This window comes from Uloborus diversus, chromosome 2, assembly GCF_026930045.1.
Source record: "Uloborus diversus isolate 005 chromosome 2, Udiv.v.3.1, whole genome shotgun sequence".
Taxonomy (NCBI): domain Eukaryota; kingdom Metazoa; phylum Arthropoda; class Arachnida; order Araneae; family Uloboridae; genus Uloborus; species Uloborus diversus.
In genome coordinates, this window is record NC_072732.1 from 140,241,185 (window position 1) to 140,265,424 (window position 24,240).

General features: G+C 34.1%; 1 protein-coding gene across 1 annotated transcript in view; it reads right to left on the reverse strand.

Annotated features, from left to right (window-relative positions):
• The window catches only part of LOC129217375 (netrin receptor UNC5B-like), a 408,265-nt gene that overhangs the window by 24,707 nt on the left and 359,318 nt on the right, over positions 1-24,240 (reverse strand). The window contains 5 exon segments of the mRNA XM_054851665.1: positions 2,347-2,496; positions 3,702-3,756; positions 3,758-3,928; positions 3,930-3,956; positions 3,958-3,971. Of these exon segments, the coding sequence (XP_054707640.1) occupies positions 2,347-2,496; positions 3,702-3,756; positions 3,758-3,928; positions 3,930-3,956; positions 3,958-3,971 (417 nt within the window).

The following is a 24,240-nucleotide window of genomic DNA, read 5'->3' on the forward strand; positions in this document are numbered from 1 at the left end:
ATCTTTTTCTCACAATTTTGGTATCAATGGAAAGGTAATTATCTGAAGTGTATGGAAATAACATAAAATATGCAACAAAAGCAAAATTAATTAGAGTTCTGAGGCTTCAAATCAGGTTGTTATGATCATGTTCTTACGAGTAACTTTTTTTATACGACTTAAGAATGGCTGTTTGATACTTGCATTGTCGCATTTTTCAAATATTCTCTCTAAAATATGTTTCTCAGAACTCTCTAGAAGAGTTATATACAAAAAAATTCCACTTTAACTGCAAAACTTATTTTTTAGGGATTTTTTCATATAAGGCATTTTTGTAATTCTACGTCCGACACCAAATTGGCTGAAAGTTTATATTATGTAAAACTGAGTGGAGATTTTTACAAAATATTTTGTCTGCAAATAAAGACTTTATATGCAATTAAAAATAATCATTTAAATTAAATTTCAAAAAACTAGTTATGCTTAAATAAATGGTCAGAAAAATTTCTACGTCCGACACCAATATTTTCCTAACTGAAACTAGGTTTATAAGTATACGAAAATTCCTGGTTAAATTAAATAATTCACACCTATTCATGCCGAATTATGTATTTATATTTATATTTTACATAACATAAATTTAAAGAACATATACACAATATTTTGACTGGGGAAAATATCTGAAGATAAGAAATGAGTCTCATATGTTTATCAATAGCGAATAAAGTAGTTATGTATAAAATTATGAATGTTTAAGAAGTATTAGGGTTCTCAGTTCAAAAATAACACTCCTCCCTTCCCCAGTTTTCACTTAAAAACTCTCAGGTATTTTTGGTGAACTCACAACAACCCCTGTTTGTGCCTAGAAATGCTCAGTTTCGTTTTCAACAATTTGTAACCAACATCCAAATTTCTTATTATTTGTTAATAAGTTAGATTTTTCTTCATTAAAATTCTACAAATCAATCTTCATTTCTTTTCACCCTAGAGATTGAGTTTTTTGTTGTTCACATAGAGATTGTAAAAAAAAAAAAAAAAAAAAAAAACTTGACAAAATGCGTCTATCTCTCGTTCTCGTTATAGTATTTTCCTTATTTTATGAGTGAAGACTTAAAATACAAATTTCCTGGAATGGTATACAGATATTGATACATTAGGGATGTCCATCTCCCCAAAAGAAATGAGATCTTCCCTGCCCCCCCCCCCCCAAATCCCTCAAGAACACCCAGAAGAATAATATTTTGTCAGAAAAACAAAGAAATCTCTTGAAAAAACACTCCTTGTAAACAAGTTCTATGACATAACTTGGGCCATAACCTCCCCCCCCCCTCCCTACATTCTTTTTGCATAAATTTTTTAGTTTCAAATTATTTCAATTTTCACAAAATTATTTGATTTTTCACAAAAAATGGAGCCCTGAGGAAAATTCTGCACACACCCCTGTTATGCATATTTTCCCCCTTTTTTATGCTTTAAAATACCATAATATATAATTCCATACACAAATTAAGAGTTAAACAGCTTTTTAAGATGTTTATTTCATGTCGGATGTTGTCTGCTTTGCACATTCTACGTCCGACACCAACTATTCCACGTCCGACACCATGGGAAAAAAAATTTGTGCTATTTATCCGTGAATTAATTTGGTGAAAAAGGAAAAATTATTCATATTTCAGCTTTACTTTTCAACATTCAAGTAGTCAAAAAATCTGAAAACAGTTCATTGAGCTGAAACTTGGGTTTTTTAAACGTACGTCAATTTTTAGTTCCCCTTTCATCTACGTCCGACACCATGAGGTTTTTCATTTTTAACATTTATAGTTCAAATTTTTTTCAGAAATTCTGTAAGTTTTTTATATTGTTCCTACATATATAAGTATTGAGAAAAAAAATTGGCTCAGTTCATCCATTTTAACTCTGAAAAATATGAACCTTTATTAGTAAATTTCGTGCAAATTCTACGTCCGACACCGTGGAATTGCCCAGAAACATTAGTAAATGTTGGAATCTTACGTTCTTTTCGTGCTTTTTTTCAGTGGAAACTAAATCTGCTGTGGGAAGGTAAACCGCAGTACCTACAAAAATGAGTTTTCGAGATATTTGAAGAAACACGTTTTTCATTCCTTACAAACACTAGTAAATGTTGGAATCTTACATTCTTTTCGTGCTTTCTTTTCAGCGGAAACCAAATACATCAAATTTGTACAGCAAAGCTGAAGAAAATAGATGACAAAAATGCAAAAAGAAAACGAAAAATTTGCAGATACTGCTGTTTACCTGCCCATGTTTTTTCATTTTTCATTGAAGTACATTAGGAAATTTCACTGACGATCAATTTTCAAGTTCTAAGGAACAAATGCTGCTTACCGGAACCAGGTATGGTAATTCGACCTCCGCTTTTGGTGACAGTTCCCCAAGCGATGCACTCAATGTCCAGATTCGGGGGAAGAGCTGCTGACGTCACCGAATGTCGACCCGACGGACCTTCGGAGTCGGACAGCGTGGAAGGATGGGACACTAAGGAATAAACAGGTTCCCAAAGTTCTAGCAGTTTTAAGAAACAAAATTAATGAATTTAAGTTCTATCAAAGAAAAATTACAGAATTTTACTCATTTTTTTAGTCTAAAAATAAAATATTTTAATTTTTGTCATTAGAAATGATTTTGTTGAAAATCATATATTGATGAAAGAGAAACACTTAATAAATTTAATTTAGAAAATAATAATCTAAAAGTGATGTCTTTTAACGTTATATTTCGATGCAAAATATAAAAATATTAATCCTGGTTCCTTATAGTTTTTTGATTATCTTAATTAAAGATCTCGATGCAAGAAGAGGACAGATCAATTTTAGTAAATTTCAGAAATCACAATACATAAATAAATAAATACAAATTTTAAAAATATTTTAAAGATTTTGTCTTGGTATTTAATGTACTGTAAGGATGGTTCTGTTAAACCCTATTCCAATTCTATTAATAAAATATCATGTCACCTACATGGAATTGATTTAATGCATTAGAGCTCTCCCGTCGGAAAAAAAGTAGAGCTGTCTCTTTCTTGTTCCGAAACAGGTCCGTCATTTGGTATTTTGCAACGGGGGGGGGGGGGGGGGGGGGGGGTGAGAAGTTTTAAATAAATATATGATTAAATCCTATATCCGCTTTGCCCAAAGGCACGTTTTTTACTTTAATAATGATAATCTTAGATTAATAATTTAAAAAAAAAAACGGAATGACCATCGTAGTTTTATAGGTGGATAGTGTCAGAATAAGTTAATATTATTGACAATCAAAAAAATAAGCTGGTCTTCAACTAATCACAAGTTACTAAACTTCATTTTTTTAAAAAAACAATGTACCTTTTTTTTTAATTTTTAAGTTTGGTTGCGCCATGCCGCTTCACTGCTGCTTCGCTGGGACTGATAATAACTCGGGGTGTTCGGGTAAGCATTCGGGTATTCATCGCCCCTAACAAACTATGGGGGGGGGGGGCATACGAAGGCTTACCCGCTTTGGGCGACCTACCCGCTTTGAGCCACCCTCTCCTATATATGAAACAAAAACTCATTTTAAGAACTGACATCCTTGTAAGTAGGCGAAACAAAAGAAATTTTCATCCTTAAAACTGAAATTTTTGAAAGTTAGACGATACCCAACAGAATATCCCATCAGTGAAAGCGAAATTTTTCAAGTCAGAAGATACGAGCAGAAATTCTCACCTGTTGAAGAGGAAGATGAAATAACGGAGGGGCAAGAGCCAGAGTGGGGCGGTTTTTCCGGTCGAACTTGGAGTGAGCGATCGCTGTTGCTGGTGGGGCTGGTCGAGCAGGGGTGCGCGACTCTGGGCCGGGCTCGGAGGAAAGGCGTGGTGGTGGTGAGAAAGCAGAGGGGTTACCATCTTGTCGCCGCCCACATAGTTACCACCGTTCAGTTGCACCCCGTTTCCCCAGCGCTGTTTGGGTCAGATCTGGTTGAAACAGGAATCACATCTGGGGGAAAAAAGTAAAGTACAATAATTGATTAAGATATATTTTTTTAAGGATAAAGGCATTGAAATGATGAAATTCGTTCTGTTACTAATTTACTCATAAATTAGATCATGAAATGTTTTAAATTGTCTTAAGTCCATAACCGTGAATGGGTAATTTACGAAAATGGGTTATTCAAACACATTTTTTGAAATATTTTGTCCGTACAATCTTCTCTGTGTTCATTTGAACCATTTTAATCTATTTTTATTATGTTACTAAATTACCGCAGTGTATATGTTTTGCTAAATTCAAGAAAATTATTGAAATTATTTTTGCTCCCTCTAAAAGTAAAGAAAGATTCTCAGATTGTTGCATTTTAAACAGTTAAAGTCAATTTGTTAACCTGTTTCTATTTTAAAAAAATCAATTTCTTTTTCTTCTGATAATCTGAAAACATGTGTATGCACATTTTTTTTTGTTTGCTTCGATAAAATTTCGTAGGATCTGATTTCCTCTTTCACCGAGTTTGTGCACTTGCCATGCCTATTTAAACTCTAGGTTAGCGGTCGTCAGTTGCAAACAAGAGATGATTTCATTGGAAATGACTACCAAAAAAAATGTGGCCCCAATGGCCAAATAAGGCTATCATGAGGTTTTTTTTTTCTTTTTTTTTTGTTAAAAATAATATCGCGTGACAGCTACAGGCTTCCAATTTTATTTGAGCTTTTCTCTTGAGCCTATATTAAGCGCTACTTTGTTTTTTGTTGTATGCATTAAATTTCAAAATATATCCAGTAGAATTTTTCTTGTTTTTGTAGAGTATCATAATCTTTTCATTTGCTGTTAATATTACTAATAGAGAATAGATTGTTTATTTTTAGCGCTGCGTGCATATATATATATATATATATATATATATATATATATATATATATATATATATATATATATATAAAATAATAATAAAAGTGAAAAATATTGAAAAGACCACACCAAGAGCCCATAGATGCGCAACGCAGCAAAACTAAAAAGCCAAGTAAATATAAAATTAAGCAAACAGAATTACAAATATTAAACACATTATATATATATATATATATATACATATACATATATATATATATATATATATATATATATATATATATATATATATATATATATATATATATATATAGTAGAATCCAGCTCAATTCAACAAGGGGTGTGTGTAACATAATGGTCTCCGATTATTTTGAATTTAACAAATGTTAAAATTTATAAAAAATTTACAAATCTTTTTTTTTTTGTTTGTTTTGTTTTTCCCAAAAGAATTCCTGGGCCGAGATACAGGCTGCCAAAGATGGCGGTCTTGTTATGATTTCTCACTTGGGATTTTCGTCAAAATCTTTGAAGTACATTATCTCAGGAACAGTTGAACACATTTTGTTGCGGTTAGTTTTAGTTAAAAGGATATTTTTCTTTTTTTAAAAAATATGCAACATTTTGAAATATTTGCTTTTGTTTTTTTTCCACAGTCTTTCGAAAAAAATAAAGTTAAAAGTAATTTATTTGATTTTTCTCAAAAATGTCAATTTCAAAAATTTTCACTTTTTTAGTTTATTAGTACTACTGAGCACTATACGTTTCCTGAAAAGGAGAGCTTCCACTTTTTTGTTTAAAAATTTTTAGAGGCATTTGAAAAAAATAGAGGTTTTTAAGGACCCCTTTACGTAATGGCACACACACACAGACCTGAAAATTCAATTTTTTCCCCGCAGCAAGTGGCGAGAAAACATTTTTAATTCAGTCATATAGCGAAACTTTCATTTTGAGCCGCCATTTTATTCAGGATATGAAATTTACTGAGAACAAGATGGCATAGCGCTTAACGATTCTTTCGGCGCTACGGGAAAGGTTGCGAGGGGAAATGCTGCGAGTCGGCTGGAGAACGCGTTCTTGTTTTCATAAAAAATAAAACTCCTGGATAAAGTGGAGACTCAAAATGAAAATTTCGCTATATAACTTAATTAAAAGTGTTTTCTGGCCACATGCTGCAATTTTTTTTTTTTTTTTTTGAATTTTCAGGTCTGCCATTACGTAAAAAGTTGCTTAAAAAAATCCCCATTTTTTCAAATACCTCTAAAATCTCTTAAGGGATCTAAGGACCTTTAACCTATAAAATTTTTGACTTTCCAGAAAAAGTATATGTTATGCATATTTTAATTCAGAACAATTTGATACCTTATTTATTTCCATACACAAAAAACTTTTCAAGTTATCGTGAAAATGCGTAACCTCTCTCCCCATAGAGATTTATGTTAACAGCAGCTGTTTAAGCGTCTTTTTCTCAGGTGCCGGTTTTTTCGGTTTTCTCGTTTTGCGCGCATGATGTCCCAGAAAATTTCTCCTACATTTCCGTAAAACTTTTAATGTATGTTCATCTGGTTTATATTTATGACCTGAACCTAAATTTATTTATATTTTTAAAAATTATTTAATTATTTTTTAAAATTTTTGTAATTTAATAACGAAAATTTCCAAAATTTTGTGCAAAAATATTTAAAAAAAAATATATTAACTTTTATTTTAAGTTAAAATTTAGGTTCAGATCATAAAAATATACCAGACAAACATGCATGAAAAGTGTTACTGAAATATATAAGAAACTTTGAGATATCATGCTCGCAAAACGGGAAAACCGAAGAAACCCGCACTTGAGAAAAAGAGGCTTAAACAGCTGCTGTTAACATAAATCTCTATGGGAAAAGTTTACGCATTTTTACAATAACTTGAAAAGTTTTTGGCGTATGGTAATAAATAAGGTATCAAATTGTTCAGAATTAAATTGTGCATAACATATATATTTTCCAGAAAATCGAAAATTTTGAAGGTTGAAGGTCCTAAGACCCCAAACGAAAAAGTGGAAGCTCTTCTTTTCAGGGAACGTAGTGCTCAGTAGCACTATAAACTGTAAAAAATAGGAGAAATTTTTGAAATTGGCATTTGTGAGAAAAATCAAAAAAATTATTTTAAACTTTGTTTTTCAAAAGACTGTGGAAAAAGAACTAAAGCACATATTTAAAAATGTTGCATATTTTTTTAAACAAGAAAAAATTTCCTTTTAAATAAAACAAACCGCAACGAATATATGTTCTACCGTTCCTGAGATAATGTACTTTAACGATTTTGACGAAAATCCCAAGTGAGAAATCATGACAGCACCGCCATCTTTGGCGGCCTGTATCTCGGCATAGGATTATGCAAAAAAAAAAAAAAAAGTATTTATTAATTTTTTATGAATTTTAACATATGACAAATTCAAAAAAATCGCAGACCATGTTACGCCCCTTCTTGAATTGAGATGGATTCTACCATATATATATATTTAAACGGCTTCCCAAAGCGCAAAAGTGATTCCCACTTTTTGCGACTATGGTTGCCAGTAGCTAAAATACAATATTCCTAGTCTAGAGCTTCAATTCACACTCCTTTGGCCCATCAAAAGAAAAAGAAGAAAACATGTTACTAAAATTTCGTCGATAATTCAATGTAGCTTCCATTCTCAAGTAAGAAGGACATGAAATTAATCCTCTTATATTTAAACTCAACAAAGTAGAATTGTCTTTTTTCTGCTTAAAACGAGTTTAATATTCTAATAATGTGATATTATTATGAAACATTTTCCTTCTGTGAAAAAAATTTGAACGATTGTTAAAAATTTAAAAATATAAAAGCACTTTTATTTCTGTATGTAAAATCTAAGGAAACGGAAACCCAACTTGGAAGAGAGTAAGCTGCAACAGGCATAAGAATTAGCTTTCTTCATTTCAACTTTTTTTATATATATATAAAATGAAGTTACTGAAATTGAACACGAAAAGGAACAATCAAAGCACAGAACCCCAAAGGCACTTCTTTGTTTAAGTTGTCAATTCCGATTTCCAGTATCGCAATTCCATTTTCTTCCATTGGTCCGGATGGATAATTCAATTGAGTGTGACGAGTCGTTTTAATTTTCCCTTCCTTGATTTGATCGAGAAGCACAGACAGTTTTAGTTACAGCACGGCGAGAGCCCTGGCTAGCGATCTTTATCAAATTGATTGGACCACCGAGAACCCTCGATGGTCTTCCGTTACAGCAAACGAATTGGACTTTCTTTACAAGATAGATATCGGTCACTACTTATATTCCCCGAGGACTTTTCAATTAACTTAGAGGGTGAGATCTAGAAGATAATAAAGAGCGATGTTTTACGTTTTCTGTGCGGAGTAAATCACAAAATGTATGATAGATTAGATTTATGGACAACTCCACGGTGACAGGCGTATCCATTGTTGTACAAAACATTTCATAAAAACTCCAAATATGTCAGATTCTTGTTTCATTGCAATTCTAGGCGTATCAATTGTTGCACAAAACACCTAACAAAGACTCCGAATACGTTAGATTCTTGTTTCATTGCAATTCCACGGTAACAGATGTATCAATTATTGCACAAAACATTACAAAAACTTCGAATAAATTAGTTTCTTGTTTCACTGCATGAATTCTGTGAAGAACATGAACTACTTCTAAGCCCAGAAGCAGAATTCTTTTTAGTAGACAGCGACTCAGATTAAAAACAGTAAAATAGTTTGCAAGATTAGGTTAGTGGTGACAGTTACAGTTGAACTCGCTTATAACGAGCACGAAGAGAGCGCGATATTTGCTCGTTATAGGCGGGTGCTCGCGTAAAACACGGGTTCGTGAAAAAAAATCATAAAAGTATATACAAATTTGCTTTGCTATTTTTATATTTCGGTACAATACCAAAGAAGTTGGTTATTTGATTTGAACTGTTTTATTGTTTCGTTCCTGTTATTGTTTTCGAGGAACGTGGGGTCCGATAAACATCATCATTTGTGTCCGTGGCTTCAAAATAGTTTAAAGTTTTCCTGCACTTTAGAAGATAAGTATGTCCAGGGCTATTATGACGGTAGCAATTTCATTTTTTCTCTCTCTCTTGACTTTCAGCTACAATATCTTGGAAATGGTAAAATTCTCTTCAACAAATACATAATTTTTAAATGCTCCTCTACTTCACGATTTTTTTTAAAGCAATGTCATTACTTGTTCTCATGATTTATGTCTTATCTCTAACTTTCGGTTAAATTCAAAATGTTAGTGGAACTTAAAAAAAAAAAAAATCTCAGAAAGGAATCAAGAGACATTTTATGAATTTCAAAAATATTGCTGGCTTTAAGCGGGTTTTGCTCGTTAAAAGCGAGTTTTGTTCAAAGAGATTTAACATTATACCAACCAAATCTTTTTGATTTCCTCGCAAAATCGGAGTTCTCATAAAAAATATTGGGCTCGCAATTAGCGATTCCGACTGTATTATAAAACAACACCGAGGATTGCTTAAAAGCAAAACACTAAATTTAAAAATTACTTGCAAAACGTGGGCTAAAAAGCTTCAAAATAAAATAGAAAACTGGAGCATATAGCTGCCGGAGCAAATGCGCGATTCTAAGTATAGGTAGATTTAGGTGCTTCTTTTTCTTACTTCGTTTTGAACTGCATTTTTCTACTTTAAAGTGAACAGATTCCTGTAGAAAGTGGGGAAAAAATCTTTCCAATACAGAAATAGTATATAGCTCAAGAATCTACGACGAGCAGTGCTATCAAATTTTTAAAAAACTTCAGGAACTAATTAATTTTTCCTTTGCATAGTAACGGACGTATCTCATAAGATACGGAGGCGAAAAACTAAAATTTAAATATTGCATCTTGAAAACTTAAAAATTAAATTACATTTTACATAGGTAGTTAAGTAGTAAAACTAGTACACAATCTGTATAATCCAAAGAATAAATGCGACAATACAATTGGATGGAAACTCTGCTTCAGTTAATTCCCCGTTTAACTTACCACCCATCTGCAAAATATCTCAAAGGAGGGCATGGAAGCTAAAGTGTCGTAACAGCATTAGTATTCATTCAGTGTTCGGGACGAAATGGTGGCGGAAATGACTATAGGACACCAGAACAAATAAAGATTACTCTAGGGCTCTTTTCCAATTGCCCGTAAATCATACGAAACCAGAAAGAAAGTCCGCGGCATTTTCGTGGTTACGGCGGTGGAGAATTGCAACGAAATAAAAGGATACATGTTCCACGCGCAGCACTCCATAAAGCAAAAGTTAAGTGCCCACGTAATAGAATTTCATACACAGAATTAAGTTAGAGCCATAAAGGAACATAATATTGCGACAAGGAGCAAATGAAACCACTTTGAAGAAGAATTGGGATCAATATGTTAAGCAATATACAGTCGAACTCGATTATAACGAACGAGCCCTGATTTAACGAGAGCCCGGATTTAGCGAGAAATTCAGAAATACTTGGTTCGTACAATGTTATGTCTATGGGAGAATAACTCGCTTTTTACGAGCAAACCCCGCTTAAAGCGAGCAATACACGAAAGCTGTTTATCTGGCGCCAAAAAAACTACCAGTTAACAATACATCGACGTTTATATACACCGCTAGCGCTGTAAATACCCATCGGTTTCCATCTGGAGAAAACGAAACATTATTTTAACTTTACTTAATCCATTTATCAGAGGAGTTGAGGCTTTCTCGCGAGATTCCAAACAAGAAGTACTAAGCACACACGATTTCATTCTTATCAAACAGAGAACTCTCGTCTTATTTGTTTAAAACTCTCGAAATAGTCACATTTTATCAAAAAGGTTTAAAGAAAACAGAGCAATCGTTTATTTTCCTCCGAGGAAAGAAAGATATGCCGCGCTGGAAATCCGTTTCTTTTGAGACGATACAAAGCCATTCCAGCAGTCACTGTGCTCTCATTAGATTTATTAAAAACGGATCTCTTTTATTCAACTCAGGGAGCTTATTGCTCTTTTCAGCTAATGGATGCTCACTGCGGGGAACAAAGGATCCCTTTTATACCTTAGGGGAAGGATTTCTTTGAATAGATATTAGTCTTTAGTGACGAACTGGCCTGAGTTCCTTGCGAAAAGAACAGACGACAAGCATTGAAAACAAAATATGCAATTTCACTGATATTCGAGCAGAATTTCAATGAACCCAGCAATTACAGCACATAAGTAACAGATAATATATATATATATATATATATATAGATAGATAGATAGATAGATGTGTGATTTTAAGTAATCTTATAAGAAAAATGACATTGTTGTCCAAAATCATGCATAGCAGGGCGGTCACCTGCAGCGCTTCGCAGTACCGAAATACACTACCTTCTGCCGTGTACTTCCAGAGCTTCGCCCCCTTTTTACCCCCTGAGGCAACTTAAGTTAGCTGAAGAATCTTACGAATCTTACTTGACGCTTTCGGGACGTAAATTACATTCGATAAAAGAAAAGATGAAAAGGGTAATTCCTTGCATCCTCGCATAAAAAAAAGCCATATTTATTTCACTTTCGCTCGAACCAGGAATTATTGGTAAGCAGCCGACATTATTTAATCCACTTTTTCTCGAAACAAGTCATTATTGGTATGTTGCCAGCAGTTGCAAAACTTCGGAACGGATGGAAAGTCACTGGCGATTGGCGTTTTAATAAATATCTCCGCTAATTAAAGTTGTACAAAAAAGTAATCTGGCTTTCCATAATCTTCGTAAAATTTTGAATCTTTTCTCGATTAGCATTTCTTTGTCGTTCTCGAGGCGTTCGAGTGACATACACACATATAGATAGATAGATAGATAGATAGAAATGGTCGGGTTTTAATCTATAAGACAAACCACTAGGGTAGCTTGAGTAGCCGCCAAAAGTGTACTTTGTAGACTTCGCCCCTTCTTGCCATCTACGGTTTGTGACTTGCTGAACCTCGAAGAATTTTGGACCCTGAAGGTTCCTCACAGATTATTTCCCTTTATTGCATAAAGACAGGGTTCAAATTCAAGAGCTTCAGTTTTAGCATAACTAACGTGAATGTATCCTTCCTCGTGAGTTTCTTTTGCATAATATTTCCTGAACGCTTTTGGCATCTTTTGAAGACTTTTTAAAGTTTTATTTACACTCCTCCCCATTTAGCTTGCAAAAACTCGTATTTTTTCATTATCATGCCATAGGGTTGCAGAACTAATAATATTAACTTTCCTTTACATTCTTATATCAGAAACCAATCTTCAGGAAAGACAACATTCATTCAACATCACAACGCGAACAACTAAAGTCATCTTCTCTCGCACAAATTGATTCTAAGCGGGAATTAGAACCCCCCATAGACGACAGATGGCGTTTCCAATATTTCGAAGTTGGAACAGGTACACGACCCCGGGAAGTGAGGGAGGATATGTCCCCAGAAGAAGAACAAGACTATCCCATTTAGCTCCCCTTTACCAGTTGGAGGAGGTACTCCAGGATTCCATGAAGTAACACGTGGGGAGATAAAAGCGAATTTCTTTTGTTCTAAACAGATAAAGCTAACAACACAATTTATCTTAAATCTATCTGCTCTTAGATTTGAAGAGGAGAGTGGGCCAGTGGGCTCAGGAAATGGAAAACGTGGACAAAGAAAAATACCTCACACGTTGTTAAATTTCGGAACTTTATTTGAATCAACCATATGATATAATACAACAAACCTAATCTTAGCCTAAAACATATTCAATAAAACTTTGTAAGGCTATCAGTATTTGTCAGAAATAATATACAAACGTAGTCAAATCCTCATATATCGTCGACTCAGAGCAACAGTAGGACATCTTAGTGTTATTATTGGGATTAGATGTCTTACTGTTGCTCTGAGGCGACAATATATGAAAGCGAATGATCGAGTGATGCCGACGTCATTAATCATGAAACTCACGCCACGGCATGATAATTTGGTAATATGTTTTGGTAATGATTAGCATGCAGGGAAAGGCTTTATTGTGACAAGGCTCAATTCCATCCGGTAACTTAACTGTTTTACTGGTAAGACTGTAATTTCAGGGGAATGAAGAAACGAAAAAGCTGTCAACAATGAACGCTGCCTACTGGAGTTTAGAGTTAATCCACTGAAGTGAGGTTACAATTTCAACTATCAAAATATCACCAAACAGGCAATGGCTTCGTTCAGATTAATGTAGAAGTGATTTTCTAGTTTGGAAATATTGCTAGCAGTCACTTCTAAGCCATTATTTTTTGAATGGAAATATGCCTGTGGAAGCAAAAGACATAGCTAGCAAGAGCGTATTAAAGAGGAGAGCTGAAGGAAATAAATAAATTTGAAACCACTCATTGTAAATTTGGATTTTATTTGGAAGTTTCTCATAATATTTGATTTGCGCCTTTCAAAAAAAATTTCTGTATACGCTCCTGATTTCTTGCGCAACTAGAAAACAAAAATCAAATCTTTACTGACTGTAACTGCCAAAACGGGCAGATATATGTCTATGAATCCACTTCTTTGTCTCGTACTATTTTGTATATTTATGTACCCATCGTCTTAAGCTATTGTAGAACACCTTTCGCATACATTTTTCTAATTTTCCGTACATCTATTTACGTATATTCGTCAGCTTACAGTCGGTGTAAAGGTTACAAATTGTGCTTTCAGAAATTGTAAATGATCACTTTAGTACCAACTGTATAATTTATCAAATCCATCATTCGTAGCTCGCAGAGCTGTGATTTACAACATTGGAATTGATGAACTGTAGATATTGGTTGTGGAAAAAAAATCGAATAATGAAATATTAAAGCCCGCAAAGAATTTAACAATAAGTTGTTAATTGTTTGGCAATTTTTTCAAACCAAGATTCGAATTTAGGGTACGAAAGTTAGGCGTCTTTAGAATCTAGCGTTTTCGTTTTAGTTGACAAAATGTTCAGTTTAGGCGTAAGCTTCTTTCTAAACCAGGGGTGGCCAATCTTTTTGGGAAGAATGCCCCTATTTTCGGAAAAAAATATATGCGAGTCACTTTCAATTTTTCCCGTATCTTGAACCAGTGCATTGTGCTATCATTAGACCTTCGAAACATTACGGCTACCACGCTGGCGTGATTTACTTATTTGGCGGAATTTCTAACTTACGTATAAAGCCAATTAGAATAAGAACAACATTGTAAGTCTCCATTAAATTTAAAAATAAAATTGACTTCGTTTACAGTCTCTGTGATACAGAAAATAAGTATTTAGTGGCTAAAGAAGAATGAAAAGAGAAATTGGAAGTCTGCACGTGCCACTATTAAAACTCCGAAGTGCCACACTATGGCCCGCGTGCCTCGGGTTCACCATCTCTGTTCTATATGACCCCCCCCCTCAAAAAAAAAAAAAAGCTAAGAAAAATCTGTGTTTGTCCAATGGTTGTCAAATTTTCATTAACTGCGTTATTGCACTATTTTTCCTTCAAACCCCTCAGATCATAAAAGCTCTTTCAGCTTCTTTTAAACATTAATACATATTTAAAAAAAAATTTTCAATGCCATGTACCGAATGTTACCGTTGTGAATGATATTAGGAATTTCTGAGAACATGATGAACAACTTTCAAACTGAACAAGAAAAGGCACAACTGAAGCAAGCAAAGCTTGTGAAGAAGTTTCCCAAGAAAGAAAATGGCATCCGATTACTTTTTCTGATACGGTGTACAGTACAGCCTGTTGGAAGCTTGCTCGAGGCTTAATGATGCATCTAAGACCTTTATGGTCACGGCCGGAGGAAATGACCGTCCGGCCAAATGACACGCCGAAGAAAACAAAAAGTGGAAAAAAGTAAATGAAACCTGGGCTCTATAAAATGGGGGGAAGCTCGCGCCACAAGTCCGGCTATAACAGTTACCGCAAAGCCCCGATAATGCCAGAGATAACTATAATTTAGAGCCTCCGCCCCCCAAACCGTAACGAACTGATGAAGGTGTGGGAAGGGAAGACTTCCTTGTTTTTGGGGTTGTATTTCACCTGCGAAATTGCCAGGATTTAAGGGCCTGAGACGAAAGTTCGCGCTGCCTCCGAGATTAGAGCCGACGACGTTTTAGTGTGCGTTTCCTTTTGTTGTTCATGCTGTTCGCTTATTCATTTTGGTGCGACTTTTGGTCGGGTGGCTATGGCAACGAAGTCGGGGGCGTTAATAGCGTTATGGGCCATCATTTTGATGTCGTTACAGGGCAGTAATTTTGGAAAGCCCGGGTTACGGTAGCAAAAGTCTTGCACTGCGCCGGATTTGGAAATAAAAGCAGGGGGTACCATCATTTTCTAACTTGAATCAAAATGTCGTTTTCGACAGTCATGGGATGAAGTTAATCGAAGGGTGGATTAATATCAATTAAGGCAGACGTTTAATTAATTATTAGTGTGATCATTCAAGGACAGACTCAAAACGATGCAGTTTCGTCAAAAAAAGGAATGTATCATATGTATTTAAATAAAGAATTCGGAATTTTGAAAATCATATAAATATTTTTTAATGTTTCGAAATAAGAAGCAAAATAATGACATTTATACTGAAAGTAAATTGATAAAAACACTGATCAATCTAAAAAAAAAATGCGAATTTTTGAATACGTGTGTTTTGAGATTACAATCTATCCCCTTTATTAGGCGGCAGCCGCAAGATTACGGACTAAAATCCTTTATGGGATGCTCTTTCATAAATAACCTTGCGTTCTATGCATTGAGAAGAAGTTTCTTAAAACCTCGAAACATGTGTATTCAATAATTTGCAGTTTTCGCGCTTGGTTAACGTTGTTTTTTTTAATTATTAACTTATTAATATGAAATGTCTAGCGTTACTTAAAATTTACTTGAAATGCCAATAAGTTAACAACAGCGACTCATTTATTAGTAGTCAATTTAAAGTGACTTGTGAAGATTTATTATCACTTGGACTGTCATTTAATTTCATATCATATTTTTTGAGGTTGATTTTTTTTTCTGGTTTAGTGTGGTTCCTTTTTATTTATATTTCCTGAGCAATCAAGATTACTTACTTATTGATTTAATTTTGCCATCGCTTGGAGTTGTTCTTTCCTTGCGTTTGGCAGATTGCGAAACACGTGATCTATTTTGGTATGTAGCGAGTGGACCTTCGGTCTGACGATGTCGTTGATTTTGTTATTTTCTTTCTTTTTTATTTTGCAGACGATGAATCTTTTTGAATTTTATAGATTACGTTCCTCGCAAACGTTTTTGCAAGAGTTTTTTCGAAGTTTACAGACGTTCAAATGAAACGATTAATTTTATTATTTTTTATCAAAAGAAAAAAGGAAAAAAAAAAAGGAGAAAAGAAAAATTTGTTTGTATTACATTTCTTACTGCAGAGAAAATTTTAAAATTTTGATGACTGCTTCATGTATTGCGACATACGGGTAACTTTCATAGTACAGTGAAACCTGTGTAAGTTGACCACTCGCGGTGCAGCACTTTGGCGGTCAACTTAGACAGGTGGTCAATTTATAAAGGGCGGTAATTTTTTTTTTTTTTTGTCATTTCTTGCAGCATGTATTCATTTTTTGAGGAATTCACCCTTACTCTTTCTGGTCAACTCACTTTCAGTGTTTAACATTATTGAAAGTGAAACAATAATTAAAAATACTATTCAAATAATTTTGTTATTTTTTCCTTGTTTTTAACTATATTAGACACTGTAGGTTTAGAAATTCCACATATGCCAACTAATTTTCTCTGTTTTTCGCCATTTTCAATTAATTTTAATAATTCATACTTTTTATTAATCTCAAGTTCAACTAAGTTTCGTTTTCAAGCCTTTTTTGTACAACTTATAGCACCAAGAGCAATAAGCACGACTCTCCCAGTTCATAAAGGCAAAATTAAAATGTCCTATCTCTTAATCCCTTGCACCAGAAACATGTAACTTTACTCATTAGCAGGCCCAGATCTGTGTACCCGCAGTGCAAGGGGCTAACGGCCCTAGAAATTGAAGAAAAAATAGAAAAAAACTAGCACTAAGACTTATGCACTTTAAAAATAGACACTGCTGGCCACTAGGGAGGGGCTCTACATATTTTGTTGCAGGGAGGGGGGGCAAAATATATATATAGCTGGGTCAGCTCTTTTTGCACAATTCCTATGTTGCCATAACATATTGCAACTGAAAGAAAAGATTTTGAACTTTTATACTGACACCTATTTTCATTGAACAGAATACAAAAAGCTATCTCAAATCAACAAATGAAAAACAAGTTTGGAGAATAAAGAGCAACATAAGCTTTATGCTGCTGTTTGGTTAGTAAAATGCTAGTCTGTCATCAAAACATTAAAAACATTCTTAGAAAGCTATCAAATAATAAAAATAATAATAATAATAAATAGATAATAAAATAAAGTAATTTTCTGAAGAAAGTTTTAAAAAATAAACCAAGTGGTCAACTTACAAAGGGCTTTTTACAATACTGCAAACCAAATTTGCGTTACATTAGTGGTCAACATAGACAGGTGGTCAAGATAGAGAGGTGGTCAAGTTACAGAGGTTTTCCTTCATTATATGAGATATGACTAATTCCGTTCCCGACAAAAGTGGTCAACATAGACAGGTGGTCAACTTACAAGGGTGGTCAACTTTACAGGTTTTACTGTATCCAAATTTAGTGGTGGTCTTTTCGTATGAAATAAAAAATCTTGAAAAAAGACTGGCTACAATTTATACAAAGCAATAACTTTTAGAAGCATTGAGTGATTCATAACATACACCACCAACTCAGTCATTCCATCCGAGGACTGCACTTTCGTGTTTATTAGCACTCATCAGCCCGGCATAGGAAGTGACTGAGCCGGAGGTGAAAAGCTTCTTAAGGAAGCCAAACTGGTAGCTAATATAGAGCAATTATAAGCAATTATAGAGCAATTATAAGCACGAAACTGCAATCCTCCGATGGAATGACTGAGTTGGCGGTGTATGTCGTGTATTTCTGCCTTAGTCCTGGCTTTAGGGGGGTAACTTACTGAAGATTGAGTGATTGTATTATAGAATGCAAGAGTTCGAGAAGAAGAAAAAAAAGAAAATTAAAAAAAAAAAAATCATATATTAAACAATAATGTTTAAAAACTGCAATGCAACCCTTGCTTGAAAAACCTTTAATTTTACAGAAACAAATTCGTTTTTTTTTTCAAAAAATGAGGCAGTTTTAACGTATTTTTTTTAAATTGTAGAATTTTTGATAAATTCTCGAGTTTTTCACTAAACGGAATCATCAACATTCCAGAAATACGACCACCAAATAACGACAGCTTGATGAAATTTGCCAAAAAGCGGGACGATACCCCCATCAGACTGCACAAAAATTTCTCATCAACATTATGCAGAAAGGAAGCTATTCTGGTCGGGGCCCTTTCTTTGCGAGGGTCATCAATGTGAAATACGAGCCAACAGTGAATGGATAAGAAGGAGAGGAAAAAGTTCTCGGGATTCGGAGAGGAATAGCGGATGCATTATCGCAAACTCGATGGACCACCGACTACTACTGAGGAACTAATGCAGTGCATCGGATGCGATTTTTCATCGAACATCACGAGAAATGCCTATTGCTTTCACTTCAGTTCTTATTTTATCCGTTTTACGAATGAGTCTCTCGGAAATAATAATGACAACAAATAGCTTAGGGGAAGGGTTAGGATTTTGTCGAGTTCAAAACTGGTTTTTACAAGACGCGTTTAAAATTTTGGTTTTTTATAGGAAATGACATTTTAGCATCATAAGCTGTGCAAGTAAGCAACAAACAGAAAAATGATCTGAAAATGAAAATAATGTATAAAAACGCAATAAAATTCTCACATGTTGTTGAACAGGAGAGGCAATGACACGCAAAATAAAGAAGTATTACAACAATTAGTTTTCAAATAAGCTGTATAAACTTAAATCAAGAACAAAAGTTTTTGAAACTGATTAAGAGGCTGTTAAATATTTTGATATATTCTTACTATTCATCAAAAAAAGTTAATGATGCTCTAAAAAAATAATGAGTGCAAACAGAGGGAGATTTTAAGGTGAACCTCTTGATCTTGAACTAAGTTGCCAATGATAGAATGCTCATAGAATATACGTAAAAGGATTGCTCTCAGCTTGCCATCCTAAAATAATTTGACTGCGCCTCTGCAGACAACCGTTTTTTTTTTTTTTTTGAACGGAGAAATAATGGCGTACGTTTTTTTACTGTGTCAAAACTCATTTGGTGGTATTCATTAGCATTGTCTTTCAGGATTTATGCAAGAAAATGTTAACACGAATTTTTCTTCCCTTGACTGTTACAATACATGAATAAAAATAGTCAGTTATCCAACGTTTTGAAGCACAAAAAAATGCAAATTCCAGCAGACACGTGTTTCGGTGTTACAAGGACATCTTTTTCAATGTAAAGAAGTGTGAGCATCTGGATGAAGGTGTTCCTTGTAACACCGAAACACGTGCCTGCAGTAATTTGCATTTTTTTGTGCTTCAAAACGTTGGATAACCGATTACTTTAATTCTCAGCACAAAGGTATTTATTTGTTAATACATAAATACTACAGTGAGTAGGTAAATGGAAGACAAAAATGAGTTTTTGCGAGAAGGTTTTGAGATATTGAGAGATTTTGAGAAGAAAAGCCAGTTAGATCCCTCACAAACACCAGTAAAATGTTGAAATTAGATGCTCTTTTCACGACCGAATTTCAATCGAAACCGAATACGCAAGTTTGTACAGTAAAATCCCTCCAATGCGGACACTAACGGGACAAATTTTTTTGTCTGCAATAGAGAGGTATCCGCAGGACAGGGGTTTAATAATGTTATTTGCATTGGGACTGGGGAATTAAAAATTGTCCGCATAAGAGGGATGTCCGTTCGGAGGGGTTTTACTGTACAATAAAGCTTAAATAAAATAGATGATGAAAACGCAAAAAATAAATGAAAAATGAAAGATTTGAAGATACTGCAGTTTGCCTTTCCAGAGCAGGATAAGAGAAGACCGTCAAACAGATCACGCATTCCATCGAACAAAATAGAACTCAGCTCGAATCCGATTTCATTTCGATCTGGTCTTTCAGGAATTTTATCAACAAGGCTCACTTTCCGAATTCATTCCTATTCGTTCTTCTGGGGCTGATCAAAGAATGGCTTCGTTCACTCAAGATTACTTATGGTGATGGAGGCTATTCGTCTTCCTGTCCAAAACGCTTCCAGAGATATCTTCCCACAACCCTTTTTTCCTCTCCAACCCATAAAATTCGTTTGGGGACAAACGATATTCTGATTCCACTATTTCCAGCGTAAGGAATGAATTTGACTTGCAAATGAATGTCTGCTGGAATCCTTTTACTAATCTTGCAACTGTAACTTTCGTTTCTCAAACGATTCATTTAGAAGCTTTGAGGAAATCAAACTTTATTAAGGACTTTTATACTACGTTCAAGTATTTTAACAGGTTAAATGTATGAAGATATTTTCCTGAAATTTTAGCAGCTTTTTACGAGAAAGTTAGTTTTCATCCATGTTGCACAAAAGTTCCCCAATTTGAAAGAAACGTTATTAGTTTTAATTATCCTATTCTGCTAATTGCTGTTTGTTATTATAAAAAATTGTGAAACGACTTCAAGAACCTGATCAGCAGCTATCAAGAAGAGAAACATTTTGTTTAAAAACGTTTTTCTAGTGCAGATTACAAAATACTAAATGTGTCAAAACTAAATCATACACTTAAACCTGCCACATACGTACAGTTTCAACACTGACACATTTCATTGAACAATTGAAACTGTCAAATGAAAGTGTACACTGTAGAAGCAACTACAGTATGCAATTTCAACTGTTCAGTACATGTGTGAACAGTTCACTACAAACTGAACTACGGACTATGCAGTTGAACCTCCACACAAGCAACAATCATTTAAACCTTTAAATTACAAAACGTGAAATTTCATATGTCTCTAACTGCACAGTTGAGTTGAACTGAGACTCAAATGCCCGCATTACTCGAGTTTAAACTGTTGAGTTGAACTGTTCAGTTGAAACTGCGTGTGTAGCCTTCTCAAAAGTGCTGCTTCTACAATCGCAGCAAAACTATTAGAAGTAAGGGTAAACAAAAGATAAGTACTAAATTCCATAAATGATTTGCATAAGTAAATAAAAATTCTACGTAACAAATTATGCATTACTGTAGCTTGTTCATCTTGGATTCAAAGGATTGTACAATTAACGTTGTTGATGGGTATACTGCATACATCAATTTTCTAGAACATGCTAGAATGCATACCACTATGCGCTAGCTGAAAAAAAGAAATTGCAAGCAGGGCCGCGCCAAGCCTGATCGGCGCCGTCGTGCAAATGTCTTTTGAGCGCCTTTATGCTCTGGCGTTCGAGGAAAATATAGTTAACACCTGGTGGGAGGTTTTGTAAACAAATATAAAACGGAAAAAATTCGTTTGGCATTTAGTTTATACAAAGAAAAAGTGTGAATATTTAATTTCGCAATATGGTGTACGTTTTTACTTCATATCTCGAAATTATTTTGAGTTCAGCAGCTCCTCTGATATTCTAATACGTTTTGGAAGAAGAAAATATATTAATATCCAAGTTAAAGCCACTTTGAATATCTATCTAATCTCTAAGTGATGAAAAATTAATAAAACTTTTATATGTCTGTCAAAACATGACAACAAGAGCAGTGACGCATCTAAAAAATAGGTTTAGGGGCACAAATTGAAAAAAAAAAAAAACTCTTTTAATAAGAGGGGTCCGGGGATTCCCCTCAAAAATGTTTGAAAAACGCAATTTTATACGGGGGGGAAAGGGTACAAGGTGATCTGCGGAAATTTATAGAAGTTGAAACCTTAAAACATGATTGTATAGTTCATATCTATAGACGTTAGAATAAGGAATGGAACTCTGAGATTACCCGATCGCTTGATCGCTTTTTTTTTTTTTTTTTTTTTTGAAAAATAGACAGAAATCAATTCCCCTTTTCTCCCCACTAATTTTTCGAAATTGAACAAAAACGCAATTAAAGACACTTTGAAGATTTTTATAAGAAGGGAATTCTGGAGCTCCCCCCCCCTGAATTGTTTTTCAAAATTAAAGTCCTAAAAACCTAAGCAATATTCTATGATATTAGGAGAAGTGGTTCAGAGGCTATTCTAACTTAGGTTTTTCAAAAGACTTATGAAAAATTTAATATGATATTTAAGAAAGGAGGTTCGGAGGCCTTTGCCCGAATATTTTCTGAAAATGAAGTCTTAAAAACGTGATTGTAAGACCATATTTGGTGACATTAGGGCCGGCATTCTTTCGAAATTGAAGCTCTAAAAACGCAATTTAAGTGATTTTCGAACGGAGTTTCAAGTGATGTTGTTTCGGATTCAGGAGCTTTCTTGAAATTTTGTAAAATTGAAGATCTGAAAACAAAATTTGAGATGCTCCTAAATGCTTTTAGCGGAAGGTGGGGAGGGGGGGGGGATTCGGCAGAGTAGCATTTTGAAAAATTTCTTATTTTCAGGCGAACTAGAAAAAAGAAAAGAAATAGGACGGAGGGGGAGTAGCTGACCAATTTGTGGATATTAAAGTTTTAACCGAACATCATTATTTTTTCCTTATTAAAATCACTTTGTTGAACGCGTCCCCCCCCCCTTTAGAAGTAAATACTTTTGAAAAACATTTAACTAAGCATTCTGAAGGGGAGGGGGCACGGGGCGATGCAACCAAAGGGGTGTCCTCTAGACAACTCTGGTTGCGCCACGTAACAGGAGGTGACTGATTATATTACTGAATTAATGGATAATATTGCAGAGTGTATATTGCAGAGTATATTCCGCTTTAAAATCTGATACTGAAACTTGCCGTTAAAACGAATACTTCCAACTTACGAAGTCGTTAAAAAGGCATTTAATTTAATGTCTAAAACAAACACATTGTCCAAAGCTCTTTCTTAAATTAAATGCACTAATAGTTAAAGAAAAAGGGGATGAAGGAATTGAGTAATCATGGTCAAGTCGTTACTTTTCGGAACTAAAAGTTAATCTAAATTATTGTCTACAAAAAATGCATTTTACTCACAAGTAAATAATATGCAAATGTGCTTACCGTATTTTTTAATGTATGATAACATGATGCAGTGAAATTACCAAAGACTAGTTAAAAATCACAAAAAGACATATTGCACGAATTATAACATATTCACCGCAAGAACAAAAATGGGGATGGGGAATAGCAAATTTTTTTGCGCTGCTTCGTATGCTCAACCCAGTGAAATTATAGACATAAAGAAATAACGTTCATGGCTCCACATATGAAGCAAAATGCCGATGTATGGCATTAAGAGCCATTGTCTGTAAGAATCAGGCAGTTTAAAGCATTTGTGATTGTTGACATTTTTAATTTTTTTTATTTTCACATATGTTGTTCCTTATCATAAATGTAATGTAAATCCGAAATTTGAGCTTTGTCTGACTCACCGTTTTTGAGAAAACAATTTTTTTTGTTTAGGGGGGCGTGGCACATTTTTGCCGGTTTTTCAAATTTGCAGATTTTAATGTACTTGTTGCTTGAAGCGCCCTTATAATGACATGGATTTTTCAATTCCATATTACTATATGGTCTTGTTAGATACTGTTACAGCTGTCAAATCGGTGACACTACGAGGGCGACGCCCACAAACTCCGTTTAAAAATGACCGAAAATGAATTTTTTTCTATATTCAAGGCCAATTTTCTCAAAGCGCCTTCATGATGACACCAACATTTTTAGATCATTTTCTAGCCACACTTACATACATCAAAAATATGTATCAAAATCGGTGTCACTATAAAGGCGCCAGAAGATATTGGAACTTTTATTCAATAAATTTCACAAAAACACAAATATTTAGAATCTAATTATAACTGTCGCCCTCATAGCAGATATCTGATACTACATTAGGTTGATAACCAACATGTTTGTCTAACATTTGCACAAAAAAAATCGGTGTCACTCCTATCATTTTTGAAATATAATCGTTCCAAGTTAATACGTTATGACGTTTTTTTTATATTTATTTATTTAATATTTTCACACCCAGATTTTTTTTTGAACATATTTATTTTTTATTTAATACAAAGAAGTGTACCTTATAACATAAACAGCTTTGGGTAGCAAGAGAGTCTTTTTCTTAAATAGAAAATGCCCGTTTTGATATAGGTACCAGGTGGATCTATTGTGCATAACATGTCTAGACTATTATACCAATACTCGTCTTGTTTTTCCGGCCAAACAAATTTATTTATTCCAATTGTTCTTGACATGCATTTGACCTAAACTTGCAAATGGTCGACTTGTACTATTTTTCTGGGATACCATGTTTTCCCATGCTTTAGTGCTACAAAATTAGC